At 51.3% G+C, this 14003-nt stretch overlaps 1 protein-coding gene across 1 annotated transcript; it reads right to left on the reverse strand.

The window, feature by feature from the left end:
- Window positions 1-8317: 8317 nt before the first annotated feature.
- On the reverse strand, window positions 8318-10417 carry LOC117004470 (phosphatidate phosphatase LPIN3-like). Its single transcript, XM_033075244.1, has 6 exons — window positions 10357-10417; window positions 9281-9433; window positions 8813-8924; window positions 8618-8721; window positions 8439-8508; window positions 8318-8323 (listed from the first exon to the last, which is right to left on the reverse strand). The coding sequence occupies exons 2-6, from the start codon at window positions 9388-9390 to the stop codon at window positions 8318-8320; spliced, it is 402 nt and encodes a 133-aa protein (XP_032931135.1). The 5' UTR covers window positions 9391-9433; window positions 10357-10417.
- Window positions 10418-14003: the final 3586 nt, after the last annotated feature.

Here is a 14003-nt window from a genome sequence, read left to right on the forward strand (position 1 = left end):
CAGATTTAAAGGAAAAAAAACGGGGGGGTTGTGTGTGGGGGTGGGGGGGTAGGGGAATAGTTTGTAAATAGGTCAGCAAGGGTAATAGGGGTGAAGAGAAAGTCGAAATATGCAATCATAGATAAAAAACCAGGGGAAGTAGTAAAATCAAGACCCCTCAGTGCAAGCTGGTCGGCTCAAGCATGTGAGTTGTATGCTGTTTTGCAGGCATTAAAAAAAATTAGAAGAAAAAAGAAGAGCGATTTTCACAGATTCAAAATATGCCTTTGGAGTGGTCCACACTTTTGAGAAAATTGGAAAAAAAAAAGGGGGCTAATAAATACTTGAGGATCGCAATTAGTTCATAGAAAACTAATAAAGCAAATCTTAGAAGCTATCTGAGAGCCAGAAGCAATCTCAGTCGTACATGTAAAAGGGCATCAAACAGAAATACAATTTCAGATTCAGAAGAACAATTTAGCAGATAAGGAAACCAAAAGTGCAGCGCTACTAAGTACCCCAAAATTTGGAGAAAGTGGGACTCAGAAAAAAAACCCCTTGTCCTTCCCTGAAAAAAATTAAAGAATACAAGAAGACAGGAAGAACATTAGGAGAAAGTAAGTAAAGATTACCAGATAGGAGGAAGTTAGTATCTAAGGACTATACCAAGAAAATGCTAAGAAGACTGCGTTTGCAAACTCATTGGGGATCCCAGGCTCTGACAGAACAGTTCCTGAGATTCTTCAGGTGTAAAGGGATTTATGAATTAGCTAAACAAGAAGTACAGGAGTGCCTGATATGCAAAAACGTTAACAAAACCAGGACATGACAGGTAATCTGGGGTAGTCCCCTATAGCCTATCGTCCATTTGAAAGAATCCAAGTGGATTTCACTGAACTACCAAAGGTTGGGAGGTATAAATGTTTGCTGGTACTATTAAACAAATTAACTCGTTGGGTAAAAACTTATCCAAGCTCGAGGGCTACAGTCCAGACAGTATCAAAGTTTCTTCTGGAAGAAATCATTCCCCAATGTGGTATAATCAATTATATAGACTCAGACCAAAGATTATTAAACAGCAGCTGAGGCTCTAAGAATTCTGTGAGAATACCATATGCTATGGCATCCCCAGAGTTCTAGACAAGTTAAAAGGATGAAATCAGACATTGAAAGCTCAGTTATCAAAATTAATGATGGAGACTAAAATGTCCAGGCCAAAATGCCTCCCCTTAGCATTATTAAATATCAAGACTACACCTCACTCTAAGACAGGGATATCTCCTTTTAAAATATTGCATAGTGTAGCCTATGATCATGGCATGCCCGTGGGACATCCAAAAATAGAAGATCAACAGATACAACCATACCTAATAACCATAAATAAAAATTTACAAGAACTTAGAAAACAGAAAATTGTCACACAAAATGTTTCTTTAGAATTTGCCATACACAAAATCCAACCGGGAGTTCAAGTTCTCATAAAAACCAGGAGAGAAGTTTCTCTCTCCCCTCACTGGGACGATCCTTTTTCTTGTCCTTTTGACCACAGACACAGCAGTCCTGAAACCAAATTAATGCAATAAACAAGACAATGCAGAAGCAGAAGTTAGCAGCAGCTGCCCCAAGTGAGGCTGCATAAAACAGTTATAAGAAGAATTGAAGAAAAAGCAGTTGAAACTAAGAAAGGTCTCTAAAGTGTCTTGCTTCTAGCAGAGTGAAAGATAAAAACAGAAAACATTGTATTAGCATGAACACACCTGTTACATATAAATTGTAATGGCTAGTTTAAAAGAAAGTCACTTCAGCAGCTTTTGTATGGTAGTTAAAATTCTAAACAATTAGTGCTGTTAAGTTTTCATTTTTAGTATTGTTTCACGTGTATTTAATTACTATTTCAAATGTCTTAGGCCTCAGTGCTTAGGCAGCCTGCCTGTTTTGTGTACCAAAAAGAACACTAGTAGCTGATTTTGAGTTTTTGCATCTGAGGAAAAAAAGACTTCAATACTGTTTTGGTCAGAAAGTTCTCATATTCTGGCCTTAACCTGGGACTTATATAATAACTTTGCTTTGTAAATGAGAACTTCTAGTGCCTGTTGAATGGGAAATACCTAAGAAACAGTAAAAATATACAGTTGAAATGTGCCAAATACAATATACAGTAATTTCACGAATACAAGCCGCACCAATTTGACTAAGATTTTGCTCCTAAACCGGAAATGCGGCTAATAATCAGGAGCGGCTAATACAACCTCAGAAGTGCCTGCCAGAGTGCTGAGCCGAGCAGCTGCAAAGTCGGCATTTTGCGATTGTTACAAATCGCTACTCTGTTGCACCGCGGGTGGAGCCTGGCTCCCTGTAGGCAGCACGGGGGGCGGGGAGAGAGGCGGGAGAGCTCTCTTTCCTCCTCTGCCACAGCCCAGGGGAGAGACGGGGGGGGCCCGGCGCCGCCATTGCCGCAGCCCGGGGAGGAGAGGGGGGACCCGGGCCGGCCCTACCGCGGCCCGGGGAGGAGAGGGGGGACCCGGGCCGCCCCTACCGCGGCCCGGGGAGGGGGGGGGAAGCCCGCGCCGCCATTGCTGTGGCTCGGGGAGCCGACGGGAGCCCCGCGCTGCCATTGCTGCGGCCCAGGGAGGTGGGGGGAAGCCCGCGCAGCCATTGCTGCGGCCCGGGGAGCCGACGGGAGCCCCGCGCAGCCATTGCCGCGGCTCGGGGAGCCGACGGGGTGCTTTGTCCCTGCCCGCCGCCGCCGCGGCAGGAGCGGGGAAACTCCGTCCCTGCCCGCCGCCGGCGCCACGGGCGCGGGAAAGCTCCGTCCCCGCCCACCGCCGCTGCCGTAGGAGCGGGGGAAGCTCCGTCCCTGCCTGCCACCGCGGGGCAGCGCCGACCCGGGGTGACCGAGCCTAGGGGCAGCGGCGGCCGGCCCCGAGCTGCAGCACCGTGCTGGACCACCTGGCCCTGTCAGCGGCCCCTAGCGGGCCGAGCCTGCACAGCCTTAGCTCAGCCAGTAAACCCCGCCCTCCCGTGGTTCTGTTACTAATTGCACGCGGGTCCTCGCTGCGAACGACAAAGCGGCTTATATTCGGGTGCGGCTTATCTATGGACAAAAACCGAAATGTTTGCCAACACCCAGAGATGCGGCTTATAGTCAGTGCGGCTTGTATTCGTGAATTTATTGTACCTAAAAACTAGCAAAAAAAGGAGAGTGTCCATATTGTACTGAGGTGTGGTGGTGTCATTCCTATGGTGGGTATCTCCCATTCACTTTATGTGTCCAATGTAAAAGAAATGAACATAAGGAAACTGTTAAGGTACTTGATACCCTATCAGCACAAGGAAAAATCAAAATTGATAGTCATAACTGGTGGGAGTTATTTGAGAATGGAACAAGGGGAAAGAAGAAAGCCAGAGTGGAAGTATTGGCAAAGGAGTGCCAGAAAGGGTTGTGTATACCGTGCTGTCACTGCTGCACCTCGGACTGGAATGCTAAAGCTAAAAGTTGAGACAAAATTAAGAAATGCTACAAATAGGAAAAGACAAGGTGGGAGAATCCAGGATATACTCCCAGATGCTGAGAAGATGAAACAAACCTCGGCTGCTGGTACCTACTGGTAGCACGGACGCTTGCCTTCCACGAGTCTCAATTCAACCTGCTACAATAAATACCATTTAAAATCACCTGGAATGGGAAAAACGTACTGAGAAACCACGCTAGGGCTGCTTTCGCGGGAAATACAAGCTGCTGAACTTTGCCCTTGTGAGTTACCAGCATTTTTCTCGAGCATTGTGCAACTGGGGCCATGCAGCTTCGGGAGGAGGGACACAAAGTGGTTTCCATGGAGAAGAGCGTGAGCCATCTGGGATGGGGGCTGCTCCAAGAGGTGCTGGGGGAATGGGTGCTGTACAGGTAACAGAATGCAACATGAGAACTGCAGGCAGTTCTCTGGAGTCCTGTCCTCAACCGAGACTCTGGTTTTCCATGAATGGGCAGGCAGGAAAACATGCACACTCCTGAGCAGCTCCAGCCTTGCCCTACAGAGCTGTTGCACACAGAATCACCTCTGCCTGAGGAATTAGTCAATGTGCATTTCATTACTAGCATGAGGAGGAAAGTAAAGAGCCTTCATCCAGCAACTCTGGCACTTTATAGCAGAGGATCAGATTTGTGTCAGCACTGCAGTTCATGAACCCTCCCACACCAGCCAGCCTTTGGCTCTCACACCGTGCCTGTCACCCTCACCAGGTTGTCCCTGCTCTTCTGCACCATGATTCCCTCCCTGATCCCCCCAATTGCATAAAGGAGCAGCTCTCTGCTCTGACCAGCACAAACCTGCAGCAGCTCCCAGCACAGATGCATCTGGGTGCCTTTTGTCCCCCAGACAATCTGGGTGAGCTCCCTTAAACATGCTTCCAGGCTGGGGAGGGCCACAGGGATCACTGAGTCCAGTAGCCACACCATGTTCCCCTGGGCAGTAAAAGCTCCTTTCCCTGCCAGAGGAGGGCAAGCCATCAGCTGTGGGAGCACACAGAGGACATGTGGGCCCCCCACCACTTGCCCAGGCCTGCCAGGTGCTCACAGCATCAGAATCCACTCTCACTGCTCTGGGCTTTGCTGATTTGGAGCGACCCTCCAGCTGCTGAGACCCTTCTCCAGCTGAGGAACAACCACTGCTGCCTTTGGGCATCCTGCAAAACCTGCCCTAGAACAACAAAACCTGTTTTTTTCTCCAGCCTAAGGAAGGAGTCTCAAGCCAATGCTCAATACTTTGTGATGGGCCAGGGGAGCCCTCACCCTGCAAGGGGAGCATCCTGCCTAAGCCCCTTTCCCATCCCCTCACACCAGGGAGAAAACCAAAGAGAAAACCAAGCCAAGAGCCAGGCTCCCTGTTCTCCAGTCAGGGCTGGGTTAGAGTGGCTGAACATGAAATACTTTTCTAGAAAAGAGAGACCCTGGAGGGACAACAAAAGCTCCAGTAGGAGAAATGAGTTTTCTGCCACAGGAAGATGACATGTGTATTGACAAACCACACACTGGTTTCAATGTCCCTAAGACTGAAATGCACATGTGAAACTAAGAGTGTATATGCATCTGATGGTACTTCCATTGTGCTATCCATCCCTGCAGGATGCTCATTTTTGTCCCAGTGAAGGTACAGTGCCATTCCATGGAGGTGGGCTGGGGCTCTGTGGGGGATGCTGTGGGACAGGGACCCCACTGTGAGGCTTTGCTCCCTACACAGCCTGTCACAGACACTGAGGAGGAGATGGAGGTGGACATTAAGATTGATACGGAGGAAAACACTGAAGCAGATGCAGAAGAAGATGGAGAGGAAGAGATGGAGGTGGATGTGAATGTGGATGTGGATATGGAGGAGGAGGTGGAGGAAGAGATGGAGGTGGATGTGGAGGAAGAGATGGTGGAAGAGATGGAAGTGGAAATGGAGGATGATGTTGAAGACATGGAAGTGGATGAGAAAGGTGAGCAGGAGGACATTGTCCTGGGATGGACACCAAGCCCAGGCAGGCACTGGCCATGCCCTGCCCACAGGCAGAGTGGGTCCCCTGCTGCCAGGCTGGGGCTGGGCTGGGTGGCCCTGCTCAGGGACACAGTGCCTGGGGGTGGCCCTGGCTTCTGGTGGCACAAGCAGCACCCCCAGCCTGCCCTGGCCTTGCTTTGGGCCATGCTTTGGGTGCCACTGCCTGGGGGCAGCCCCCAGCCCCAGGCAGGCTCAGTGCTGGCAGCAGAGTCCTGCTGTGCCAGCGTGTGCCAGCCTGGGGGCACAGGGAACAGCCCTCTGTGCCTGGCTGCAGTGACCCTGTCGCCTGCTTTGCTTCCAGGACCGATGGAGATGCCAGCCAGGGATGCCACCCTTCTGGATATATGTTTCAGAGTTTGTTGTTACATTTTCATCTGTAAATGTATTTTAGAGTTTGTTTTTCTCTTCTATATGTATGTTTCATACATTGTTACATAGGTTTTTGTAATGTCAATACCTTTTATAGATTGTTCTTATAAAGATTCTTACATTAAAAATACATTAGGTAGTTTTTGTTTCTGCTCTTCTATAAATTAACAGTGTTTATTTTTCACACCCCAGCTCTTATTTGCATTTGCTTTGGGCACAGGGAGCATTTGCAGGGTCGTGGGTTCCAGCTGGTCTGGGTCCCTGAGCTGGAGGTCCCTGGGGCTGTTGGCAGGGCCACTCTGGGGCTACTTGTGCACACAGGGGTCCCTCTGTGTCCTGATGTGACTTTGTGATGTTGAACTGTACACCCATTTGTCTGTTCAGCTCAGAAATAAGTTTGGTACCTCGATGGGTGTAATAGTGAAGGGGGGGAAGGCAAAGTGGTGGAAAAAGACAGTTGTTAGCATATGGTAGAGACAGGAGTTCCATCACTTCGTCTCCTGGACTGTGTCCTGCTGGTGGGCAGCAGGAGAGAGCTCTCCTTTGCTTTTAGTTAGTTTCTGACTAACTGAACCAGAGAAGTTCCCTGGAAAGTTATTTTTCCTTTTTCCTGCAATTATTTGAAGCTGCTCTGGACTGGGGACCGGGGAGAAGCTCCAGGAGCCTGCACTTGCGGCCGCTTGGTCTTGGCCTTTGCCCTACCAGCCACAGGAGAGAGTCTTTTTTTTTTTTTTTTTTTTTTTTTAAATCCTGGGTCCGTTGAATTTACTTACTTCCCCCCGCTGAAGTGGTTTTGGAAGGGATTGCTTGGGTTTGCATCCTGTGGGGTGATGTTGTGGGCTGGCGAGGTTTAGAAATTTTTCCCATTATTATGTTAAGCTAGCCGGGATGGCTCTCCCATTAGCCGTTAAGAGCTGAAGACAAAGGAACGGCTGAACCAGCCCGATGGCTCCATTAGGGAAAGGTGGAGTCCTGCTTTTGCTTTTCGGCAAGTAGGAGGACACTCGGAGTAGGAGAACTCTCGCAGCTCGCCGGCGGAGGAGAGAGGTTGTTTCTCCTCCGTGTTTTTCTTCCCCGCTGGACTCGGATCGCAAAAGCTCCCTGCTTCTGAAACAACGCCCAGAACCCACGGGACGCCCACGGTGAGCAAGTTCTTCCCCTTCTCTCACCTGGGACGGAGCTGCCACCTCGCCCCCCTGCTCCTGCAGCAGCCGCGACTGAGAGGCTGCCTGCCCTGCTCCATCTCGACTGCGCGGACGAGGAGGGGCATCGGTGACTGGAAAAAAAGGAGTATTTCGTTCTGTTCTGTCACTGGGTTTTTTTGTTCTCTTTCAGATAGCTGATGCCGTTTTTGTTTGTCTAGTAAATATATCAGTAAAGAACTGTTATTCCCAACCTATACCTTTTTTGCCTGAGAGTTCCTGAATTTCCTTTTCCTGGTAATACTGTCCCTTTAAACCGGGACAGGTGTCCCTTTGGAGGTTTTCTCTGAAATTTGCCCTAAACCAGGACACACTGACAGGTCACATCTTCCGTGCAGTTGCTTTGGACATGTGTGATAAACATAGAGGCAAATCCCTGTGTGCCCTGGCCCTTGGGATCCCATGAGGGAGCAGGGCTCAGCCTGCATGCTCCTGCACAGCCTCACCCAGGGCTCTTCCCTGGCTGTCCCTGGTGCTACTGAGGCCGTGCTCTCTGTGGGCACCCCCTGCTCCCGGCCACCCCAAGGGGCTGGAGCCAGCCCAGAGTGATCCTCAGCACAGGGGCCTCTGGCTTTGGCAAGCTCTCCTGTCCATTCAGCCCCATGTGCATACAGAAGAAGCCTGAATTTGTTTTCTATTTTTAATTAAATTTGCCACCTTTGCTAAACATAGTAATTAAGAATTTTAAAAAATAGGAAAAAAGCCGTTTTCTAGAAGCTGGTCCCAACACCCCCAGGACCCACTAGGTAGGAGGCTTAAGCAGAATAAGCCCAATCACATTTTAGAAAGGACTTGGAGGCTGGCTCCCACTTCTAATGCACAGGGCGAGAGCAGACAAGAGGCAGCCTGGATTAAGGCACTGTTTATTGTTATTCAGAACACTCAAAACCCCAGAATCTATCCTCAACTTTTACAAGTTGATGGGCAGTTTCAGCTACCAAACTGCTGGTAGCTGCACTGTCTGAAACACTGGTCATACAAGAGGTAGTAACAGCTAAATAATAACTACAACTGTGAACAACCACCATCTTTAAAAAAGAGCCAGGCTTTGGAGGAGCTACAACCACCACGAAAAATCTGGCTTTCAGGAATTTGTGTTTTGCAAGTGGAGATTTGATGAGTCAGAACTCTCTCTTATCCCGTTTTGCTCCCTGCTAAGTGGTGTGGTGATCTCTATGCCAAGTGCAAAATGCACAAGCAGCACACGGGGAGGATGAGGTGCACCTGGAGCATTTAGTCCTGCCAAAGAACATGCAGGAGAGCTCTGGGTCAGGTCTCCACAGGATGGGGTTAGGACAAGCCATCCAAGTCAGTATGAGGCAGTGGAGGTCTCCAGTAGGCAAAGGGGCTGTACCTGCCCAGTGCTCCCCGTGTGTCCCACAGGAGGGAAGAAGATCTCCACCAGCTCCAACAGCCGCTCATATCTGGGGGTGAGAAGGAAGTTACACTGGGGTCATTGGGTGTTTGTTTGATGCTCCTCTGCATCAAAGCCAGGTCGCCCCAAAGACCCTGAGGAATAAACACTTTGCTTACGTTGACTTTTGGTTCTTTCTGAGCTCCTGGATCAGCTCTCCCTTGGGGTTCACGGTGAATATGCGGCTCTCTGGCAGCCCCACTTGCTTGTAAGCATAGACATCCTGCCCAAGGAAGGCCAGCAGAGCTTGAGGGCTGCAGGAAGGCACTGCCACCCAGCCTGAGCCCTCCCTGCACACCTGCAGAGCCACTCACACTGGGCCTGTTCCCAAAGCCTGCGTAGAAGGGACACTTTGTAGCAAACAGTTTTCGGATGTCTGTCAAGCAGGTGACCTTGAACACCTCTGGCTTCTTCTCAATCACCTCCCTGCAGCACAAGAGACACAGTGGCATCAGCTGGCCACGACTGTAGGCATCAAACCCGTCTGTAATGAACAGATATCAGCCTTCTGAAGTACACTGTGCCTTTTGTGTGTCCTGCCCGCCTCTGTAGTGACACCTTAGTGGGGCTCAGGGAAGTGATTTGAAGGGGAAGAGGTTTTGTGCATCAGCAGCTTCACTGTGAAGCCCCAGCAAGGTCAGGCAGCTCCCCTGCTGCCTCCCACAAAAGGCACTGGGCACCAAGGAGGGCAGAGCAGTTTAAGGCTGGGACATCCCTCAGGGTGCAGCTGGGGAAGGGGATGCTGACCCCAGGGATACAGGAAGGGCAGGGAAAGACAGTACCTGTGGAAGGCAGACATGAGACTACTGGGGGAGAGCAGCATGGGGCCCATGGGGAGGCCACAGCCTTGCTCATTGACCCATTGGAGGTAGCCTTTGGTGATGTGGGCCATGCCAATAGCCCTGGCCGAGCAGTAGAGGAACTTGTAGCCATTCCTAGAGAGAACACAGGGAGCCCCTCTGAGCTGTGGCCTGGGCAAGGCACTCTCCTCCTCCGAGGAGAAAGAGGTAGCCAAGGACCTGCCCTAAGACCAAATCTTATTCCAGCAAGCAAGGTGGTTCCACAGAGAACATGAATCCCTTATCTGGAAACCCAGAGTAAGCCCAATCCCCACAGTGGGAGTCCCTGCAGCAGCCTCCATGCTCACCCCAGCAGCCACACACCCACTCACCCAGCTGCACAGCCCCCCTTGCTGCTCAGCCCCCTCACACAGCACTTTCATCCCCCAGCACTGCCCGTCAGCTGTGCAGGGCTGTACCCAGCCCTTGCGGGCTCCTGGCAGGGCACAGCTCGGCAGAGCTGGTGCCGGGGGGCCAGGGGCAGCCGAGGTGCCGCTGGAGTCCCTGCAATCCCCGGAGCGCATCCCTGCCGTGTTCCTCCCGGGACAGAACGGGCCATGCACGGGCCCGCAGTGCCTCTCAGTGGCCACAGGGGCCAAGGACCGAGCAGAGGCTCCGCAGGGATCACTGCTGCTGTCACCCTCGCAGGTGAGTCCCCGGGGCTGTGGGAAGCGATTGCTGGGTGCCCAGAGAGGCACCAGCCCCGCAGTGCTGGGGACCCCCGTGCCACCACTCTCAGGTGTGACCTTAGGTGCTCTTGTCTCCTGCACTGCTCAGCTCTATCTCCCCAGCGAAGCCTCCACTGACACACACTCCTTCCAGGGAAGGTAATGCCAGCATCTGCTCCCAGGGGACCCTCTGCTTTTGCCCCTCAGCATCATGTAGGCAGCACAGCCAGCGTCGGCCACCACTGACAGCAGATAGTGCAGCTATCTGGGCCTGATCAGCGAGTGAGAAGCTCTGACTCTGACTCCATCATCTTCCCACTTCCCCTTGGCCTCAGCTGATCCAATACCCACAGGTGGATTTTGTGGAAGAGTTTAACAATCCCACGGTGAGTCCAATCTTTACCCAGCTGTGGCAAGATTTGTCCAAGAGCATCTGATCTAAAAGGAAATGAGGCTGGGTTAGTGCCATCCACCACCACCCCAATGGGTTTGTGCTCCTGTCTGCTTGCTTATGCAAGCCTTTAAAGGAGACTTTCCCTTAGCAGGGGAAAACAAGGATTTTGGTGTGGGAGAAAGGCCTTTTACTTGGTGATGGTGCCATCGATGTCTGAGATCACCACTTTTTCGTTCCAGTTCCACACGTAGATAGTGGCCTCACAGCGACACGTGCCCTGGTACTGAGTTGTCACGCTGAATGCCACCTCATTGGGGCCATCCTGCAGATTCAACCTTCCCTGGGGCAAAGGAGCAGCAAAAGTGTTACACCAGCACCAATTCACACCACTCCAAGGCTTGCCAGAGGCCAGACTGCCACCCAGCCAGGCCAGAGATGCCAAGGCTCTACAGGGTGGCCAACAGGGCAAAATATTTGGATGTCCTATGAAAACATGAGGTCAGGAGTAGAGAAATTCCTGTTTAAGGGTTGTCTCACCCCTACACACATGGACACTGAAGATGGAGAAAATCTGGTAAAACACGCACATTCCTGAGCAGCTCCGGCCTTGTCTTACATAGATTTGCACAACTCTTGCCAGAGTAAATACTCAATGCGCACTTCATTATTAGGATAAGGAGGAAAGTAAGGTGCCTCCATCCACCAACTCTGGCAATTTATAGCAGAGGAACAGATTTGTCTCAGCAGTGCAGCTCATGAACCCCTCCACACCAGCCAGCCTTTGGCTCTCATGCAGTGCCTGTTCACCCTCACCAGGCTGTCCCTGCTCTTCTGCACCAGGATTCCCTCCCTGATCCCCCCAATTGCATAAAGGAGCAGCTCTCTGCTCTGACCAGCACAAACCTGCAGCAGCTCCCAGCACAGATGCATCTGGGTACCTTTTGTCCCCCAGACAATCTGGGTGAGCTCCCTTAAACATGCTTCCAGGCTGGGGAGGACCACAGGGATCACTGAGTCCAGTAGCCACACCATGTTCCCCTGGGCAGTAAAAGCTCCTTCCCCTGCCAGAGGAGGGCAAGCCATCAGCTGTGGGAGCACACTGAGGACATGTGGGCCCCCCACCACTTGCCCAGCCCTGCCAGGTGCTCACAGCATCAGAATCCACTCTCACTGCTCTGGGCTTTGCTGATTTGGAGCGACCCTCCAGCTGCTGAGACACTTCTCCAGCTGAGGAACAACCACTGCTGCCTTTGGGCATCCTGCAAAACCTGCCCTAGGACAACAAAACCTGTTTTTTTCTCCAGCCTAAGGAAGGAGTCTCAAGCCAATGCTCAGTACTTTGTGATGGGCCAGGGGAGCCCTCACCCTGCAAGGGGAGCATCCTGCCTAAGCCCCTTTTCCATCCCCTCACACCTTGAAGGAAAAGAAAAAATCCAGGCATGGTATGTGTCTACAAAGTTCTGGTCTCTAGCCAATGCTTTCTTAATGAGTCACAACAGGAAACACTTTTTTTCTTTCAAAACTAAAAAAGCGTACGGACAGATACACAAATGTTATACCCACCAGGAGAATTGACAGCATATACATCTTGCCATCCATCCCTGAAGCATGCTCATTTTTGTCCCAGTGAAGGTACAGTGCCATTCCATGGAGGTGGGCTGGGGCTCTGTGGGGGATGCTGTGGGACAGGGACCCCACTGTGAGGTTTTGCTCCCTATGCAGCCTGTCACAGACACTGAGGAGATGGAGGTGGACATTAACACTGATGTGGAGGAAAACACTGAAGCAGATGTAGAAGAAGATGGAGAGGAAGAGATGGAGGTGGATGTGCATGTGGATGTGGAGGAGGAGATGGAGGTGGAGATGGAAGTGGAAATGGAGGATGATGTTGAAGACATGGAAGTGGATGAGAAAGGTGAGCAGGAGGACATTGTCCTGGGATGGACACCAAGCCCAGGCAGGCACTGGCCATGCCCTGCCCACAGGCAGAGTGGGTCCCCTGCTGCCAGGCTGGGGCTGGGCTGGGTGGCCCTGCTCAGGGACACAGTGCCTGGGGGTGGCCCTGGCTTCTGGTGGCACAAGCAGCACCCCCAGCCTGCCCTGGCCTTGCTTTGGGCCATGCTTTGGGTGCCACTGCCTGGGGGCAGCCCCCAGCCCCAGGCAGGCTCAGTGCTGGCAGCAGAGTCCTGCTGTGCCAGCGTGTGCCAGCCTGGGGGCACAGGGAACAGCCCTCTGTGCCTGGCTGCAGTGACCCTGTCGCCTGCTTTGCTTCCAGGACCGATGGAGATGCCAGCCAGGGATACCATCCCTCTGGATATATGTTTCAGAGTTTGTTGTTACATTTTCATCTTTAAATGTATTTGAGAGTTTGTTATTCTCTTCTATATGTATGTTTCATACATTGTGACATAGGTTTTTGTAATGTTAATACCTTTTATAGATCGTTCTTATAAAGATTTTTACATTGAAAATACATTGGGTAGTTTTTGTTGCTGCTCTTCTATAAATTAACAGTGTATATTTTTCACACCCCAGCTCTTATTTGCATTTGCTTTGGGCACAGGGAGCATTTGCAGGGTCGTGGGTTCCAGCTGGTCTGGGTCCCTGAGCTGGAGATCCCTGGGGCTGTTGGCAGGGCCACTCTGGGGCTACTTGTGCACACAGGGGTCCCTCTGTGTCCTGATGTGACTTTGTGATGTTGAATTGTACACCCATTTGTCTGTTCAGCTCAGACAGAAGTTTGGTACTTTAAGGATGGGTGTGATAATTATTGGGGGGAAGGCAAAGTGGTGCAAAAAGACAGTTGTTAGCAAAATGTAGAGACAGGAGTTCCATCACTTCGTCTCCTGGACTGTGTCCTGCTGGTGGGCTGCAGGAGAGAGCTCTCCTTTGCTTTTAGTTAGTTTCTGACTAACTGGACCAAAGAAGTTCCCTGGAAAGTTATTTTTCCTCTTTCCTGGAATTATATGAAGCTACTCTGGACTGGGGACCGGGGAGAAGCTCCAGGAGCCTGCACTTGCGGCCACTTGGTCTTGGCCTTTGCCCTACCAGCCACAGGAAATAGACTTTTTTTTTTTTTTTTTTTTTTTAATCCTGGGTCCGTTGAATTTACTTACTTCCCCCCACTGAAGTGGTTTTGGAAGGGATTGCTTGGGTTTGCATCCTGTGGGGTGGTGTTGTGGGCTGGCGAGGTTTAGAAATTTTTCCCATTATTATGTTAAGCTAGCCGGGATGGCTCTCCTATTAGCCGTTAAGAGCTGAACCAGCCCGATGGCTCCATTAGGGAAAGGTGGAGTCCTGCTTTTGCTTTTCGGCAAGTAGGAGGACACTCGGAGTAGGAGAACTCTGGCAGCTCGACGGCGGAGGAGAGAGGTTGTTTCTCCTCCGTGTTTTTCTTCCCCGCTGGACTCGGATCGCAAAAGCTCCCTGCTTCTGAAACAACGCCCAGAACCCACGGGACGCCCACGGTGAGCAAGTTCTTCCCCTTCTCTCACCTGGGACGGAGCTGCCACCTCGCCCCCCTGCTCCTGCAGCAGCCGCGACTGAGAGGCTGCCTGCCCTGCTCCATCTCGACTGCGCGGACGAAGAGGGGAATAGGTGACTG

Source organism: Catharus ustulatus, chromosome 17 (genome assembly GCF_009819885.2).
Source record: "Catharus ustulatus isolate bCatUst1 chromosome 17, bCatUst1.pri.v2, whole genome shotgun sequence".
Lineage (NCBI taxonomy): Eukaryota > Metazoa > Chordata > Aves > Passeriformes > Turdidae > Catharus > Catharus ustulatus.

Bases quoted from the DNA above. Each gene is read 5' to 3' on its own strand.
- LOC117004470 (XM_033075244.1), bottom strand. From the start codon at position 9,390: ATGGCCCACATCACCAAAGGCTACCTCCAATGGGTCAATGAGCAAGGC. The intron at 8,925-9,280 runs GTACTGTCTTTC...CTTGTGCTGCAG, and splicing joins CTCATGTCTGCCTTCCACAG to GGAGGTGATTGAGAAGAAGC. The intron at 8,509-8,617 runs GTAAGCAAAGTG...TCTCACCCCCAG, and splicing joins AGAAAGAACCAAAAGTCAAC to ATATGAGCGGCTGTTGGAGC.